General features: G+C 45.5%; 1 protein-coding gene and 1 long non-coding RNA gene across 13 annotated transcripts in view; one reads left to right on the top strand and one right to left on the bottom strand.

Annotated features, from left to right (window-relative positions):
- LOC138768898 (uncharacterized) overlaps positions 1 to 6,721 on the top strand; it is a 42,865-nt gene extending 36,144 nt beyond the window's left edge. The window contains exons 3-6 of the long non-coding RNA XR_011359178.1: positions 4,568 to 4,610; positions 5,071 to 5,127; positions 5,962 to 6,064; positions 6,581 to 6,721. This is a non-coding gene — a long non-coding RNA (uncharacterized lncRNA). The remainder of the gene's footprint in view (positions 1 to 4,567; positions 4,611 to 5,070; positions 5,128 to 5,961; positions 6,065 to 6,580) is intronic.
- A 4,793-nt stretch (positions 6,722 to 11,514) lies between these two features.
- The window catches only part of EIF4G3 (eukaryotic translation initiation factor 4 gamma 3), a 42,236-nt gene continuing 35,647 nt past the window's right edge, over positions 11,515 to 18,103 (bottom strand). For all 12 annotated transcript variants that reach the window (XM_069946862.1, XM_069946864.1, XM_069946865.1 and 9 more), the window contains 15 exons: positions 17,967 to 18,071; positions 17,736 to 17,868; positions 17,566 to 17,660; positions 17,095 to 17,188; positions 16,854 to 16,968; positions 16,552 to 16,766; positions 16,341 to 16,447; positions 16,092 to 16,264; positions 15,838 to 15,963; positions 15,548 to 15,629; positions 15,232 to 15,330; positions 14,990 to 15,136; positions 14,743 to 14,824; positions 14,493 to 14,639; positions 11,515 to 12,788 (listed from right to left, as the gene is read on the bottom strand). In XM_069946862.1, coding sequence (XP_069802963.1) covers positions 12,607 to 12,788; positions 14,493 to 14,639; positions 14,743 to 14,824; positions 14,990 to 15,136; positions 15,232 to 15,330; positions 15,548 to 15,629; positions 15,838 to 15,963; positions 16,092 to 16,264; positions 16,341 to 16,447; positions 16,552 to 16,766; positions 16,854 to 16,968; positions 17,095 to 17,188; positions 17,566 to 17,660; positions 17,736 to 17,868; positions 17,967 to 18,071 — 1,902 coding nt within the window. In that variant the 3' untranslated portion in view covers positions 11,515 to 12,606. The remainder of the gene's footprint in view (positions 12,789 to 14,492; positions 14,640 to 14,742; positions 14,825 to 14,989; positions 15,137 to 15,231; positions 15,331 to 15,547; positions 15,630 to 15,837; positions 15,964 to 16,091; positions 16,265 to 16,340; positions 16,448 to 16,551; positions 16,767 to 16,853; positions 16,969 to 17,094; positions 17,189 to 17,565; positions 17,661 to 17,735; positions 17,869 to 17,966; positions 18,072 to 18,103) is intronic.

Below are 18,103 nucleotides of genomic sequence, written 5' to 3'. Positions count from 1 at the left end.
TTAAAAGGGAAGGTAGAAAGACTAATTACATAATTTCTTCTACATTATTCACAAAAAGTTAGGGATATTTCGCCTGCGGGTGAAATTTACGGAAAACCTTGGCAGTCGAGAAAATATCAGATTGGAAACCCCCTACAGGACATAACTCACATTTGGACAAATATATTGAGTCCTACAGACATTTGGTTAAATCCACCATCCTGTATACAAACCATAGGAACATTTTACATCAATATGAAAGGGACAAGACACAGATGTAACTTTATAATAATCTTTTATCATCTTAAATTCATATGTGTTACAATGAAAATCTTAAATTCATAACAAACAGAACACCCCCCAAGTGCACAGACGACTGGATTTGGTCTTCACTCTTCAAACGACAGCGTCCATAGATGCTCACCCTCCACCGACGGGACGGAAGTGACATAGGTGCAGCGTTTCGGGGTCCTCCCCTTGAGCCTCCATGACACTGTGGTTTGAAGAGCGATATTCTTTAGCGTGAAGACCGAATCTAGTCGTCCGTGCACTTGGGGAGTGTTCTGTTTATTATAAATTGAGATGTTCATTGCAACGCATATGAATTTAAGAAGATTAGATTATTATAAAGTTTCATGTGTGTCTTGTCCCTTCCGTGTTGGAATAATTGTGGTAGCGATAAGCATCTGCCAGTCTTTGACACAGTTCACCAAGTGCAATACATTAGTGGTTTCTCTAGACTTTAAAGGAACTTCTTGCATGCTTCCTAAAATACACAAACTTGGAAATCCAGGGAGACCCATCATCTCATGTGCGGGTATTCTTATTCTCTTGGTAAAAGAACACAGTGAGCTATAGTACCTTCAATTCACAACCAGCCTATTCAACAATAAGTGCACTTTCCAGAAGGAACCATCCTGGCCAGCATGGATGTGGAATCCTTATACTCCAATATCTCACACCAAGATGAGATAAAACCCTGCCAGGTCTTAGTTGGAGAATAACAGGATAAACACATGAAACTTACTAAATTCACCCTTACCCACTACTACTTTTCATTTGGCGTTATTATATACTTACAATAGACCGGTACAACTATGGGAAGCAAAATGGCACCACAATATGCTAATCTTTTAAAGACAAATTTCCTGTCCCCCTGCCTCATCAAGTCTCTGGCCTACTACTGCTATATAGATGACATCTTATTTATCTGGACAGAATCTAAACAAGAACTCAAAAAATTTCATGAACATTTCAATCAGTTCCACCATCAACCTGGCATTCAACTACTCTTTTTTTAAATAAAACTTTCTAGACAACATTATCAAATTCAGGACAGCAAAATAGAGACATCACTGTACCAGAAGCCAATTGACTGCCCAACGTACCTCAGCTGGGACAGCTTCCACCCTATATACAAGCTCCATTATCCACAGTCAGGAGGTACAAGCTTAAATGTTCTGACTCTGCAGATAGGAACACCTTAGGAGCCTTGAGGCCCTATTCCACCGGACGATTATCATTCAGATTATCGTTAAATCGTTCGAATCTAAACGATAATTATTCGGTTGAAAAGCAGTTAACGATTAACGACCGAACGAGAAAACGTTGATCACTTTATAAGACCTGGACCTATTTTTATTGCTTGTTCGCAAATCGTTCACATTGAATAAGACGTCGTTCGTTCAAAAGTAGATACGAACGCAATAGCGAACGATCGCAAATACGATCATAAGTAACGATTATCGTTCTATGAAAATTAGTGAACGTTTTCAGGTCTTTCGCAATAGCGGTCGTTTGAGATTGTTAATCGTTAATGATTATGCAAACGATAATTGTCCGGTGGAATAGGGCCCTTAAACATTTTTGAAATCAGGGTTACCAAGAATGATTGACAATTAACTATCCAAAGCCAATAGAATCTCAAGAAGTGAGCTCCTACAATATAAAATTATGGTGCGTTTACACAGAAAGATTTATCTGACAGATTTTTTTGAAGCCAAAGCCAGGAATGGATTTGAAAAGAGGAGAAATCTCAGTCTTTCCTTTATGACCCGGTCCCTGTTTATAGTCTGTTCCTGGCTTTGGCTTCAAAAATCTGTCAGATAAATCTTTCTGTGTAAATGCACTGTAAGAGAGAAGAAATCAGTTCCCTCTGGTAGTCACCTGCAGCCCACATCTGGAGCCGCCGAGGGGAGCAGCACAGAAACTACCGCCTATAATACAGAAGGATGACTGCCTAAAGGATGACCCCCCCCCCCCCAGGTTTGAGAAGTATCATTGTGAGGCTATCAATTGTATGTACCAAATGTCCTACTGGGGGTCATTATGTAGAGGAAACAGGGCAGGGACTCAACCATCACCTTAATAAAGGCTAAAAGGACAGATCTTACCATGGCACATCATTTCTATAGCCTGATATAAAAGTGTGGATGTTAAAGGGTCATTTCCAGTGCCAAAAGGAGCAGGAGAGTGACTCTGGGATATAAACTCATGCCAAACTTTGAAACACAGAGACCAGAAATGAATATGTCACATGGATTTCTGTTATTCTACATCACTTATGTGCCCCTCAGAGCTTGTCATCAAAACCAAGGAACAGACCTGTCATCAAAACTCTAAGGCTATGTTCACACACAGTATTATTGCTCAGTATTTTGCAACCAAACCCAGGAGTGCATTGAAAACACAGAAAGGCTATGTTCACTGTCTTCTCACGGCTTTGTGTCACATAATGAGTCGGGATCCTAATGTTACCAACGACGATTTGAGAGCATGTTAAAAGATCACAATGCAGATTTTTCGCTCGACGCTCGATCGTTCGCTGTGTTTACACAAGCAGATTATCGCTCAAATGTGAAAATTTGAACGATAATCGTTCTGTGTAATCGCACCATTAGTTTACCAGGTGAGTCCAATTAAACAAAAACTACTTAGGGATGTTCCACATTATTAAGCAGGCCACAGGTACCTTGGACAAGGTATGACAATATTAGATACTTCACGAAAACATAAGAGTGATTATGGTACTGCTAGCTGTTTCAGAGCACAGACGGGTTCGTGCAGATAAAGGCAGGAGGAGGAATATTTCTGCCAGGCAAGTTCATCGGATTAAGAGCGCAGCTACTAAAATGCCATTGCAAATCAGCAAACAGATATTTGAAGCTGCTGGTGTCTCTGGAGTCAGAACCTCAAGGTGTAGGATCCTTCAAAGACTTGCTGTGATGCATAAACTAATTATTCGTCCACCCCTGCCCAGTGCTCACAAGCAGAAACAGCTGCAGTGGGCCCAGACATACATGTGTCATACTGATGTGTCATGCAACCCTGGATGGTCCAGATGGATGGATTAGTGGACGGTTGGTGGATGGGTACCAGGCTGCAACGTCAGTAAGGAGCTGGCTGAGTCATGTTTTAGGCTGAAATCATTGGGAGAGAGCTTGTAGGCCCCTTTAGGGTTCCTGAAAGTGTGAAAATGACCTGGGCAAAGTATACAGTGTTTCTGACAGACCGCTTTCTTCCATGGTACAAAAAGAAGAACTGTGCCTTCCGGAGCAAAATCATCTTCATGCATGACAATGCGCAATCCCATGCTGCAAAGAATACCTCAGTCATTGGCTGCTATGGGCATAAAAGAGGAGAAACTCAGGGTGTGGCCACCATCTTCCCCTGACCTAAACCCTATAGAAAACCTTTGGAGTATCATCAAGCAAAAGATCTATGAGGGTGGGAGGCCATTCACATTAAAACAGAAGCTGTGGGAGGCTATTCTGACAGCATGCCAAGAAATTCAAGAAGAAACTCTCCAAAAACTCACAAGTTCAATGGATGCAAGAATTGTGAAGGTAATATCAAAGAAGGGTTCCTATAAGGCTGGGTTCACACTGCGTTTTTGCAATCCGTTTTTTTGAAAAAAAACCCAACAAAAACGGATGCATTTGTATGCATCCGTTTTTCCATTGACTTCCATTGTAAAAAAAAAATCTGTTTTTTTGACGGACACAAAAACATAGGTGACACTACTTTTGTGTCCGTTAAAAAAAAACCTCCTTTTTTTTTTTACAATGGAAGTCAATATAAAAAAGGATCAAAACGGATGCACACAAAAGCATCCGTTTTTTTCATCCGTTTTGTGCAAAAAATAGATTGCAAAAACGCAGTGTGAACCCAGCCTTAGAGATGAGTGAACCTGGAGCATGCTCGAGTCCGAACGTTCGGTATTTGATTAGCGGGGGCTGCTGAACTTGGATAAAGCTCTAAGGTTGTCTGGAAAACACGGATACAGCCAATGACTATACCCACGATTTCCACATAGCCTTAGGGCTTTATCCAACTTCAGCAGCCACCGCTAATCAAATGCCGAACGTTCGGGTTCGGATGGACTCCAGCTGCTCCAGGTTCGCTCATTTCTAGTTCCTATGTTAACACATGGCCTCTTAGGATGTTTTTGATTGAAACAGCTTTTGATTTCAGTAAATGTGACCTCCTAATGCTGCAAATTCAACAAATGACCATTTTCAGCTCTTTAAAACCTATAAAATGTTTTGAAACTCGTGTCAACTATTTTCTAATATATCCCTTTATGCAGGGATGCACAACATGGTGGCTGCATATGGGCAGATCCCTGAGAGGTAAGTCTCTAATTTCCAAAACACAGAAGGTACTCACCACAGATGCCTCAGAGGCTTGGTGTTTAGGTAGGTCACCTATGGGTAAAAGTGAGATGATCCCGCAACATAGCAGCAATGTCCTCCAAACTGATGTGTCTGAGGCTAGTGAGTGGCACTAACGTGGCCATTATCCACAGTTACCGCTTTCATGTATAGCCTGTCCATAAACATACAGCAGGCACAAGGAGTTCACTTTAAAGCCCTATTTGTTATTGTGCTGCTGTAAGACGATCAGTAAAACAAACATTTCCTTATGGAAATATTTTATTTCTTGGGGTCTGTAGGCAGCAACTCACATGATATATTACTACAAAAAAAAACCCCACCAGGCTGGCTTCTGGTTTGGTGATTGGTTTTATAATGTAAATTACTTAAGCATATTATTGATTTATTGCTGATTAACCTGTCTGTTTGATTGTAGGAAGCGATAAATCATTTGTTATTGTGCGTTGTACTGACTCCAGGAATTAAAATCCAGGTTAGTAATTATTTTTTTTTTTTTTATCCTCTATAAATTGTTTAAAAGTTGTGAAAAGACACCACAAAATTATATCTGCATATGTAAGAAGAAATACTAAGCACTCGGCCTTTGACTCCCTGTGGCTAAAAAAGATGGATGCAGCCCTAGGGCTACCTTGAAAATGCAGAGCATTTTGCGAAACATAACCTACTGTAGTTTTGCTCATCTCTACATACAACTGAAGTAGTGGAGCATAAATACAGAACCGCCAAGCCCTTTATAAACACCTGATGCCTGTGTAATGGGGGCAATGTGTAACTGCAGCTTAGCTCCTGTACTAGTGAATGGAGCTGAGTGTACATGGAGACCACTATAAAGTCCTTACACTACCCCTGTTAATACTGCCATGTGTCTCTACACTGAATGGTCACTTTATTACAGCCATCCATATTGGGGTGCACTAGGCCTCCCTTGACCCTTAAAATAGCAGGAATGGGGTACAGCATAGGTACTACTAGGTGATTACATTGACCTGCAGGAATATCACCCCATGTGGACAGGACCGCATCTCACAGTTCTCGCTCCACATTAGATGGAGGCCTGGCATATCCTGAAAATTCTACCTTGTCCCAGAGATGTCTATATAATAAAGAGGTGAGGACTTGAAGGACGAGGAAGTAAGGAGAACTCTCAGTCATGTTCCAGGTGCCAATCCATGGCTATGTAACTCTTATGGATGTTGCATGGCCCTGCTGACTGTCTCCATCTGCTATAGGTGAAACAGCTGCCAAATAGGTATCAACTTGGTTGTCGCAATGCCTAGATAATCCCTGTACAAATGTCCATGCACAGGTATCAGAGGAGCCCAGGTGCACCAAGAAAACATTCCCTGTACCACTGCATCTCCTCCACTAGCCGGAAACCATTCACAGCTGACAGGAAGGGCTGAGCACAGGTGATGTACTGCACACTCACCACCACTGTACTGCACACTCACCACCACTGTACTGCACACTCACCACCACTGTACTGCACACTCACCACCACTGTACTGCACACTCACCACCACTGTACTGCACACTCACCACCACTGTAATGCACACTCACCACCACTATAATGCACACTCACCACCACTATAATGCACACTCACCACCACTGTAATGCACACTCACCACCACTGTAATGCACACTCACCACCACTATGACTTCAGTGCCATCTGTTTCTTTGCCGCTCTGCTGCATGAATACATTTCATTACTGCATCTGGGTCATGTGATCTCTGATCAGCCGCCATCTTTCTCTGCACTGTAATCTGCATGCACACCTATCTGATGAAGGAAATTTATTCCCGTAACGCATAATATATCAGCTCCTTTTAAATAAATAAATTACTTTACCTTGAGATTGCATAGTCTCTATGGCCACCCCTGACACCATGGGGCGCCAATACTTTTTCTACTTCATTCGCAGTGATCTCATGGGCCCCTTCTACATAACATTCCGTCTGCCTTTCTGCAACCCTTGAAGATCTACAGCCATCCTTCCACAACTGGGTTGTACAGACCATGAACTGGGACCTCATGATTGAGGTGATACACAAAGCCCAAAGAGCTTAAAGGTGCGCACTGAATCTGTCCACCTATTTCCTCCTCTACAATAGCGGTATCACACAAGGTGCCACCTCTTTCTCTATATATACAGCTACTGTCTGGACTTTCAGACTGCAAACTGCACATTCTTCCTTTCAACCTAATGATTTATCAGCACAGCTTCACATGGGTATCTACAGTCAGTACCATCTATGCAAGCCATGAGGATGGCGTAATAGTCCTGATATCTTTATATCTCTAAAAAAAAAAACTAAATACTATAGATATACAGTCAGGGAGGCTGAATTGTCATCAAATGCCACAACCTCTATGGAGAGCTTGTATGGATCAACTGGAGAAGTTGGGCCTTCTACCATAGGTAGATATAGCCATCACCAGTCTGAATCAAGATTTTTTTTTTTATAATTGAAAAAAGAATGTTTTTTTTCAAAACAAGTTATCTCTCATTACAAACAAAACACCCCAAGAGGGCATACCCTCCATCCCGATCCCTCCCCCCACCCCCAACCCTACCCGCTCTACAATGTATGCAAACAAACAAACAGCGACAGTTCGAAAATTCTGACGTGTCTGTGCAATATATGTAGGGCCTGACGACAGACTGAGAAGGACCAGGCCAAGGCCTGCATACTGTCTACTGGCAGGCGGTGACTGAAAGGTGAAGAAACACAGATAACTATTCTAACGTGTGTAAAAACCTAGTTTATGTGCGAGTACCCGGGGACGCAAGTTCAGGAATAGCCATCCATTTACCCCAGCGCTTCTCAAATTTCTTAGTAGCTTATCGTTTCTCATATGCGTACTTCTCTATATCGATTAACCAATTAACCTTTCCCACAAATTCTGACACCGAGTGGGGGCCTCATCAAGTTTTCGTGCCATAAACAAAATACGGGCCACTGCAGTTTGTTCCACTGCATTTAACACTAAGTCATCTACATACCCCAATATATAAACCAGTGGAGATTGCTGCAGCTCCGAGTATGCTCAATGTATAGCTGACGCCACCCCTCTCCAGTAACGGAATAGCTTGGGACATCGCCAGAACATATGTAAGAGACCCCCTTCATGGATGTGACATCTCGGACACATCGGTGTGTCCCGAACATTAATGCGGAAGAGAAATTGTGGCGTGCGGTACAGGTGTAACAGGTAAAGATGTGACAGGCAGTGTTGTTCCCCCAGGGAAAATTTAGGTGTCATTTCTAGTATCTCCTTCCACTGACCTTCCTCTATAGGGCCAATGTCCACCTCCAGCCATCATTAGTCACACTATATGGTTCCAGTTGGAGACGGATTAAGCTTTTAGTATCCAATGGATAGATATGCTGAATGGACACCAAGAAATAACTATTTAGTGGTTTCGATAGCCATTGCTTCTTCTGACCTTTCTACACGAGTCTTCAGCAAGTCCAGAGTGATATTGACTCACAGTCATGGCAGAGAAGACAACATCCCTGGCAGTGTATTTCCTCTGTGACACAGCTCCGCAACCCCTGAAGTTTGCTGTTAAGTCTACAACCTTGTAGTCTGTGGGATTAAGATCATAGATAAGATATAATGCTTTAAAATGTAATTTAGAAGCCCTCCCTATGAGCCACACTGGCTTTTTGGGTTTAAACTGGACAGAATCATGGAAAGCCTGGCAGACAAGTAAAGGCGGGGGGTCTCCATCTGTAGCCCTCTCAGAGCCAAGGCAGACACTTCACAGCAGGGCTGGGAATCCTGTGGCTTCTACCTGTTGTAGAACTAAAATTCTCATCATGCAAAAATTCTCATCAGGGCCATAAGTTTTCCATCCCTGGTTTAGACAATCAAGATCCTTCGAGAGTAAGTCTAGATCCCAAGAGTCAGGGAGCTTGGGGAAGGTTTACAAGGAGTTTCTGTGGCTTTGAATAAAAGAAAGCCAATTTGTGATGGCAGTTTCCGCCTGATGTTTGGGGATCCCAGGTTTTAAGACAGCTCAGTATAATCCAAAATTCATGGTGATAAACATCATTATGGTAGGCTACTCTATAGACTTTCATATAACAGATCTGGTGTCTCATCCAGGCATGGAGGCTTCTAAGAACGTCTGGTGTCCATTGTAGACAACACAAGGGTGGGTGCTACTGCGAAAAGCTGCCTTCCAGCCAGTCAAGAGGAATAAAACCCTATTCCTGTTTCTATGGGATGACCAGATCAAATAACTATCTCCTAGAACATAAAGGAGACTGTTGCCGGTGGGAAGGGACACAAGTATTTGGGCTTGGTCCATGTGTCCTGTTGGTTGTGTTCTCGGTCTTGTTCTTACTATATTAGTTGAAGAAAAAGTCTGATCGTTCGGCATGTGATTACCGATGGCTGAGGCTGGATTCAGGCTTAGGGAGTCCTGGAAAAAATGGATACAGCCTATGGCCTATGACTGTATCCTCCTCCTTAAGGATGTGGGACTGATCCTAATTTGGGCACCTCTATCTGCAGTTCATATGAGGCTTGGGCAATCTTTTAGCTGAGTCAAGGTCATTTAACTGCAGTGGTTCCTGAATCCAGAAATGTATCTTTGGATTGGCGGCGAGGGATGCCAGTAGGTGGATCGTACAGATACAAGAATTAACACAAAGGTGGAAAAATTTAGATCCAACAATCAGGCGACAAACAAGAAATCCCGTGTTTATTGGACTATTGGGTGGCCATAGGCTATATCTGTGTTTTCCCAAACTCCCAGGACGGCATGAAACTTCTTCAGCCACCGGAAATCAAATGCCGAGTGATCGGACTCTAGCATGCTGGAGTTGTGCTCATCTCTAGTCATTAATGCTAGGACCATACAAACAATCTAGTGCCTGTTTATTGAGCCCTAGCCACACTATTATGGAGTCGTGTATTAGGCTCTGTAAACTCCAACCTAGGGAGATCGATACCTTCAAGGGGCATTATCATCTGTGGATAGGAGATAACATCCCCAGATAAGAATACCACTTTAAGTTCCCTCTCTACCTTTAGAAATATAAACCAGGTGATCTCCTCTCCCGTTCCAGTGTCCAGGTCCTTCCTCTTCAAGGAAATGTCTATGCATGCTGAATATTTCTAGATACCTCAGTATTTGCAATGAGCACAACTCAAGCATGCTCAAGTCCAATCTTTTGGCATCTGCATACCTGTGGCTGAAGTTTTATGAAGCCCTAGGGAGTTCTGGAAAACATGGATACAGCCACCTTCTAGGATTGCATCCAACTTCTTCAGCCACCGGTATTCAAATGCCGAATGATCAGACTCCAGCATGCTCCAGTTGCGCTCATCTAGTTTCTTCAACTAACATTATAGGAACAAGACAGAGAACACAACCTACAGGACATATGGACCACCGGCCACAGTTTCCTATATGTCCTTGGAGATAGTCACTGGGTCTGGTCATCCCATAGAAATAGGAATGGGGCTTTTTCCCTCTTGACTGGTTGGGAGGCAGCTTTCTGCAGTATCATCCACCCTTGTGTTGTCTGCAATGGACACCAGACATTCTAAGAAGCCTCCATGCCTGGATGTGACACCAGATCTGTTATATAGAGGATGGACTCCTACTTCTATATCTATAAACCCACACAAAAAGCTGCAGCGTGGGTCCCAACGCTCATTGTAGTTTTTGTTAACTTGAGATTTGTGGATAGGAAACACGTTATTGGAGTGATTTCTCACTGAAGCCGGCGTCTTTATAGAGGGAATGGCGTCTGCTTAAAAATCGGGAGCAGAGCGCTTCGTGCACATCCGGCCCAAAAGGAATGATGGCAACATTGTGTTTTGCGTGTAATCCCTGATCATAGTGAAATAGATGAGCTGTGTACAGCAGGAGGCCAAAACTAACATTCACACAGTTCTCAGGATAGGTGAGAGTTCACTATTCTTCATATTCACCAACCCCACAAAATTACAATAACTAGAAAGATCTCATCTAGTATCCAAGCTAGAACATATCTCATCTTGTATCCCCCTCTGCTCAACTGTACAGTTTTCCCCACTAAACCTATTCTTTCCTGTAAGGGTGCCTTCACACCTACCGGATCCCACTTCTGCGGATTCAAAGCGAGAACCGCTGCGGATCCGGTACCATTCACCACTATGATAGCACATACTCGCAGCGGGATTAACATCCCGCTGTGAATATGTGCTTTAACTCCCCGCTGTCTGCAGCCCCGCCGCCGCAGCCCCCATCCCCATCCTGCAGCCCGCAACCCCCTGCCCGCCGCCGAGAGCATACATTACCTGCTCGGTGGCGCGGCTGCAGTGAGGCTGCCGGCTCCGGTCCCGCTCAGCTGATCTGAGCGGGATCGGAGCAGACAGCCTCACTGCAGCCGAGCAGGTACTGTATGCTCTCGGCAGCGGGCTGCAGGATGCGGCCGGAAATGGGGGGATGCGGGCGGCTGGATGCGGCCGGGGATGGGGGATGCGGCAGCGGGGCTGCGGACAGAGGGGGGTTAAAGCACATATTCACAGCGGGACGTCAATCCCGCTGCGAGTATGTGCTATCATAGGGGTTAATGATACTGGATCCGCAGCTGATCTCGCTGCGAATCCGCAGAAGTGAGATCCGCTGCGGATCCGGTAGGTGTGAAGGCACCCTAACGCTGTAGTTACTCACACACATCATTACATCACACACAGATCACTATTACATCACACATAGAAAATTTCATTCCATTCCAACAACTCCTTCCTTCCTTGGTGCGTTTTTTTTTTGTAAAAAAAGACCAATTTTTTTTTTTTTTTAAATGGTTTTAAAAGTAGTAAAAATGCAGAAAGACAACACATGACAGCACGCAGGGTACAGAGAGTTTTATTAGCCTTTCTTTCCATAGGAAACCAGGCTAAAATGAATAGAAATACAACAAAAGAGAAAGCGTGGCACAGTGGCATGTGCCGTTATTGTGGAAAGCCGCAGCTGGTCCAGGCTCAGAGACACGCTCCCCCCCCCCCCGCACCGCTGTATCCCTGGAGGTTTTTCTCCTCTTTATTTCTGCCCGATCACTTAAAATACTGAATTTCAACAACTCCTTCCCAGGCTTCAGAGACACAGGGCAGCGAGATGGCGCCTGTAATGGTCAATCTAGGGTCCTACATCGTAGGGCTCGGCCACTGCTGCAGTGCTACACGCTGACTGGAGACAAGCGTCTAAACCCATCAGCATTGCGTACCTCACCATAGCTCCAGTATTGCCGGGGACAGTCCCCCCGACTCTAACGCGTCATTACACGGACACGTAGCTACGCTGAAGAGAGGCTCGTATGCCTCCGAAACTTCCCAACCAAACCAGCGACTGCTGCAACCTCAGGGAGCCGACGCTCAAAACTTTCCATAAAACGTATCTTTATATCCTTTTAAATATAAAAGGCAGGCTACAATGCGAGGAAGGAGCCGGGTCCCCAGGCTCACGCCGCACACAGAACACGCCGGCTCATGTAGTCCTTGGATAATAAATTATCTTCTCTTTTTTTCTGAAATGATTTGTGTTTTTTCTTTTTTTTTTTTAACTTTAAGTCTCTTCTCTATTTTTTTTTTTATAAAAGAAAAAGAAAGCGATGTGGGAAGGCATTTAAAACAAAAAATATTTACTTCTATAAATAGTGTGGGGGGGACCCTCCTTCCCACAAAGCTCCGGGGGCGACCTCCCCCCTCAAACCATTCAAATCAATGCTTGGGCTGGGAACTCCTCCACCCTTCTCCTCCTCCTTCTGCGGATTTACAGTTTATTCCCTTCACACTTGTTTTCATCCACTGTTCTGTACCCTGATTGGCAAAGAGAGAGGAATGGGAGGGCGAAAATAAATTGTATATAAAGTTGCTGAAAGTGACCCTGGCTGTGACTCCTCCTTCCTGGCAGCGCGGTCAGTAAAATGTCATTGGATTAAGTTTCTAGTTGTCCTCAGACTCCTCCTCCGCCTCTCGCAGCCACGTGAAAAAGGCAGTGACTGACTTTAGTGCTACACCTTTTCCATTCTGCTCCGCGGGGTCTTTACTGCTTTCCCACCTGTAAAAGGCGTCCTCAGATATGACCTCTTCATCATAGAGACAGTCAAAAAACATGCGGAGCAAGTCTGTTGAGAAGAGGAAGAGGAGGAGACAGTCAGCAAAGTACAAACACACAAATACGGGCCCAGATTTAGAAAAGCTACGGCTGTGTTTACACACTGATGGACTGGGGCATCCTGTCAGACATCTACTGTAAGACAGCAGCTGATCACAATCCATCCAGCCCAGCCTGCCGCAACTGATCAAGCCTTGTGAAGGCTCCATAAATGACCTCTGACTTATGGATGTGGCCTCAGGACTAGAGTTGAGCGAACTTCGAGCAGACTTGGATTTGTCCAAATCAGAGTGTGTAGCAATTAATTAGCGGTGGCTGGAAAAGTTGGTTGTAGCCCTATGCTCTATGGCTGTATCCATGTTTTCCTGGACTCCCTATGGCTGCATCCAACTTTAGCAGCCACCGCTAATGAAATGCCGTGCGTTTGGGTTTAGACCAACATGAGCGTAATGGAAGTTCGCTCAACTACACTCAGGACATCTAATAGTGCCCTAAAGGCCTTTTACACAGGACGATTATGGGCATCAAGTGTTACCAGAAACCCTCCTGCAGCCGATAATCGCCCCATGTAAAGTGACACCGAATTAGTCGAGGACGGGGAAAACATCCGATCCTCGGCTGATGGGGCCTTTAGAATAAGCTTTTAAGTTTATTGTTGCCGGGTTTCTCCATTTTTTGTCTCATATAAAGGCAATACAAACGCCCCCCTTGGCTGACAAATCTTCTAGTGTAAAAAGACCCTTAGGCAGTGTATGCAGACTAGAAAGTCTACAAATGCAGATTTCATCACCTTTGAGAAACTATATACTCCACTCACTTAATCCAGAGCCTGTGCACCCCCCTCCCCTTCTGTTTACTAACTCTGATAATGTGTTGTCTCGGGACTGCAAGTCATCAGGGTAAGTAAACACAATCCAGCCAACTATGGGGGAGTTCAGCCCCAGCAGGGGGCAGTATATTTGGTATACCGTATATTCGGGCGTATAAGACGACCCCTAACTTTCAAGATGATTGTCAGGGGTTCGCCTTATACATCGGAAAAGGTTAACCCCTGCCTGACCGCAGCAGGGTTTACTAACTGGAGCACTGCCGTGGTTAGGCAGGGGTTAACTGAAGTTAAAAAAACCAAACAGATAACTCACTTGTGACCCGTTCCCGGCAGCCACGTGTCTCCTATCCAGTTTCCGGCACAGGCAGTGTGACACTGCCTGTGCAGTAGATCCCCGAAGTTCTCCCAGGCAGCTGAGCGTCCCATCGCAGAAGCTCGGAGACACTCGGCTGCCGGGAAAGCTTTGGGAGAATGACAGAGGCTCCAGAAGTCCCCAAAGCCTCAGTCATTCTCACACTGCCTGCGTCGGAAAACAGGACGGGAGACGAGCGGCTGCCGGCAACGGGTCACAAGTGAGTTAACTGTTTGTTTTTATTCGTGGTCGCCGCATATGGTGGGGGATGCAGCCATTTTTTAGCTCCCCCACCATATACGGTGACCATACACGGTATATAAGACGATCCCCGACTTCTTGTGAGAAGATTTTTGGGGTTAAAAAGTCGTCTGATACGCTGGAAAATACGGTATATATCTGAATACTTTTTTAAGCCAAAACTCCATTAAGTCAGTAACATTCCTGCAGTCATCAAGATACAATACACATTGTCCCCTAAAACGCTAAAAATGAGACTGCGCCAGCGATGCCCGGGCGGCGCACACACTCACTGGGAGGTTGATCAAGTTTTACTATCAATGCTTGCAGTGCATAAAGTGCTTGTAGTTCTCTCTCCACATTGGAGTCCATGTACTTCAGTAAGACTGGAACCTTCTGTTTGAGAAAAGTAGTGTCCACGCGGCAGGAAGAACAGTCCCCTGTGCAGAGATAGAAAGGGGTCACTGCTGAAACAGAGTGCTCATGTGGGTGGGCGGGCGGGCGGGCGGGCGGGCGGCAGATGGGCATGTTGGGAAGGCTCACCTATTATTGCCGCTTTGCACACAGCGGTCATTAAAGCTCTCAGGAACGCAGGAGAACTCATCTGACCCTCATCAAGATTCGCCTGAATAAAAGGATGAAGTGTCAGATCCCACAATACTGAGCAAGACACAGAACAGCCTCCTCACCAATGCAGTATCTGTATTAACCTTATATGTATATAGCCTATAGGCTCCTCATAGTACAAACTACCAAGGAAACCATTACACCCCCAAGGACTTGTACTCACTTCTACCCAGTCAAATATATGCTCGTCGCTGGCGTTCTCCTCAATGATTAGCTGCTCCAGCCGCTTGTTTAGCTCCTCCGCCGTCAGCTCTTTCTTGGAAAGACTTTCTGATGGGCTGCAGCAGTCGGACAATGTGAAGTCCAGGTTCTGTGGGGTAACAATGTGAACACGGGCTGACACGTGAAGTTCTGCGGATAGAGTGATGCCGCCCACATGGACTGGCACAGGGCGCTGGTTCTCACCTTCTCACTTACGAAGCTCTGCACGTCTTCTCCTTCTGGCAGTAAGTCCTTCCACCTTAAACCAGTCTCTCTCCACAGAGCAGCCACTTTCTTATGGCTCTGAAACAGAAAAGTCATCAGGTCATGTACACGGTTTTACGGTCTCCTCCAATATCAACTTCTCACCTTCCATGAACAGAAACAGTGTTTGGGTTTGTATCCAGAGAAGGGAAAGCAGTTTTGTATTAGATGCATGCAGTTGTACTATGTGATCACCGCAGCAGTACCACTTGGTGTGACCAAAGCGGATGTTTGGCCTCTGAATATGTATACTTACCATTTGTTTGCATAGAAGGTGCAATATTTCAGACAACAAGACCCCGGTACGTCCCACAGGGAGCAGCGCCTTGTTAAACTCTCTGAGAAAGCAGAACAGAAAGACAAAAAAAAACTTTAACAGCAATTTCACATCTCCCTGCAGCTCCTGCTGCTTCAGTCACTGTAACCCCACAATGAATAAGGGAGCGGTGCATTATGGGGGTTCAGCTGGGGGCAGCTGTTAGGATAGGACGTTGCGTGTAAGGAAAAAGGGCACAGACAAGTAATGGCAGACATGAAACATCTTACATGATTAATTCTTTCAGAGAAATCCCTCCGTCCTTCAGCATGGGGGTCACCAGCTCCGCCAGGTACAGCCAGATATGTGGGATATCTATTGCCATATCGTCGGCCAGCTCTAGCGTCTCAGAAAATCTGTACAATGAGGAGGGACAGGTGTCATAGTACATCTATTGGAAGAGCATATGGTAAAGCCATGTGCACAGCATCTAATACTAAAGAAGCTGCCTGTCCACACCGGCTATACAACAGCTCCGCCTCACCCGGTGAAGAAATCCTGCCTGCTGAGCTTCCCAGACTGCACCAGCTGATACAACAGTTGTCCCATGTGATCCCGAGTAATCTGACTCCTTTCAAGCGTCGACTCTACACCCACTCGAACAAAGACGGAAAGCGATCCTTGTACAGCGAGCTCGTCCACGCACTGCATGGCCTCCTGAAGAAACAGAGGAGAGAAACGGCGTCAGATGGGAGCCGTCACACCTGGAACCCACCACAGGACCCTCTCAGACCTTATAGTCATTGATGTGCAGGAACTCGTCTATAATGGCCTTAGATTTTCTTTCTAGCTCTTCTTCTGATACCGGGGACTTGTCAGACTCTGTGGTCTCGCTCTTGGCTAAAGAGAAACACAAATGGGTGATTGGCGAGTGGCTACAGAACGGGGGGAGGTGACCCCGGCACACGGCAGGGGCCACTCTACAGGACATGGTACTCTCTCACCGGGTTCACGGATCTTCCGCTCTAAGCTCGGTGCCTTCTCTTGCTCTGTGGAGATGGGCAGAGTTTTGGGCGTGTGCAGCATCTCTCGCCGTTGATCCTCTTGATTGTCTATTAGGTCCTTGTTGCTGCTGCCTCGCAAGAAGCTGCTGGGGCGAGTGGCTGAGGTGGAGGGGGGCGCAGGTTTGTCATTCCTCTCACGGCCAGCGTTACCATGGCTGGTGGATTAGTACAGAGACGTTATATAAGGGTTATCATAGGCTCAATGCCTAATCTAGGTATCCGTTCAGATCAGAGCCTCCTACCTTGTTAATATCCTCCTGCTCTCAAGGTCTGTGACGGAGGAGGATGCTGATGAAGAGACTGAAGGTTGCAGGGCAGAGAATCGATTCAGACCGGGGGCACCTGGACGTAAGGACTCTGTGACAGAAACCAGAGACTATTACAGCAACGGGGAAAAAACGGGAGCGGAGGTCTAATTCTGACCTAGTCACTAGGCTAGGTATAGAACACACATTATGTATAGCCCCAGCGGCCACCCCTCACCTGTCTCACTTGTCTTTGCCCCTCCACTGCTTCCCTTCCCCCAGCTGCCAAGCTGAGCTTTGGGCACTAGCTGGATCTTCTCATCAATGGTGGGCTATAGGGAGAGCAATAGTGTCAATACCATACACATAAGCGCTGGCACTAGAGAAACACAACTAGATCATGCTCGCGTCCAATCGTTTAGCATTTGAATGCCGGTGGCTGAGGAAGTTCGATGCAGCCCTAGAGAGTCCTGATGCATCCAACGGTAATCAAATGCTGAATGTGGCTCCAGTTGTGCCCATCTCTAGTTGGCACCATCCCATATTACACAGAACAAGCACTTATTGTGTTGTCTTCGCTGCCATTAGGACCTACACACATACATTCAGTATCACCGTCTGCTACCCTATCCATACAAACAGTTATGTCACATACTACCACTCTATAGTACTTTCACATTCTGGGGAAGAGAGAATAGCCCCATCTTACCTTGGTGATCTTCAAGAACTTGGTTGGGTCTAGGACCCGGTTATTCTTTGTACCTTGGACCATGTTCCATCCACCTTCCTCCACTCTCTGCACTCCTGCCAGGACAAGAGACACAAGTGAAGAGCAGTCACATGACCAGGAGCCATATCTCTACACGGTGGGGGTCTTACCTGGCCGCCTCTTCTCTTTGGTCATGAGTTGCTGCACTTTCCTTTGCTCCTCCTGTTCTTCTATTTTGGCCTCTTTATGGATCTGTTCTATGGTTTTGGGGCCCTGGTCCGCTCTCCGTGACACCCAGTTGCACTGTATCAAAGAAAGAATAAAGAGATGGGACGTTTGTAGATTTTACCCAACAAAGAAAAAAATTCTAAATATAAATATATGAGAATGGCAGCACATACCTGCCTCAGGTCTATGACATCCTGCAGCATGAAGCGGATCCTGGACGATGTTTTCCGCTCCTTCACGATCTTCTCCATCTGGTTAAAGTACTGATCCATACGAGGCTGTAACAATAAGATCATATACCCGCCTGATC

Source organism: Dendropsophus ebraccatus, chromosome 12 (assembly GCF_027789765.1).
Source record: "Dendropsophus ebraccatus isolate aDenEbr1 chromosome 12, aDenEbr1.pat, whole genome shotgun sequence".
In the NCBI taxonomy this organism is placed as follows: Eukaryota; Metazoa; Chordata; class Amphibia; order Anura; family Hylidae; genus Dendropsophus; species Dendropsophus ebraccatus.
This window is presented reverse-complemented; position numbering and strand designations above follow the sequence as displayed.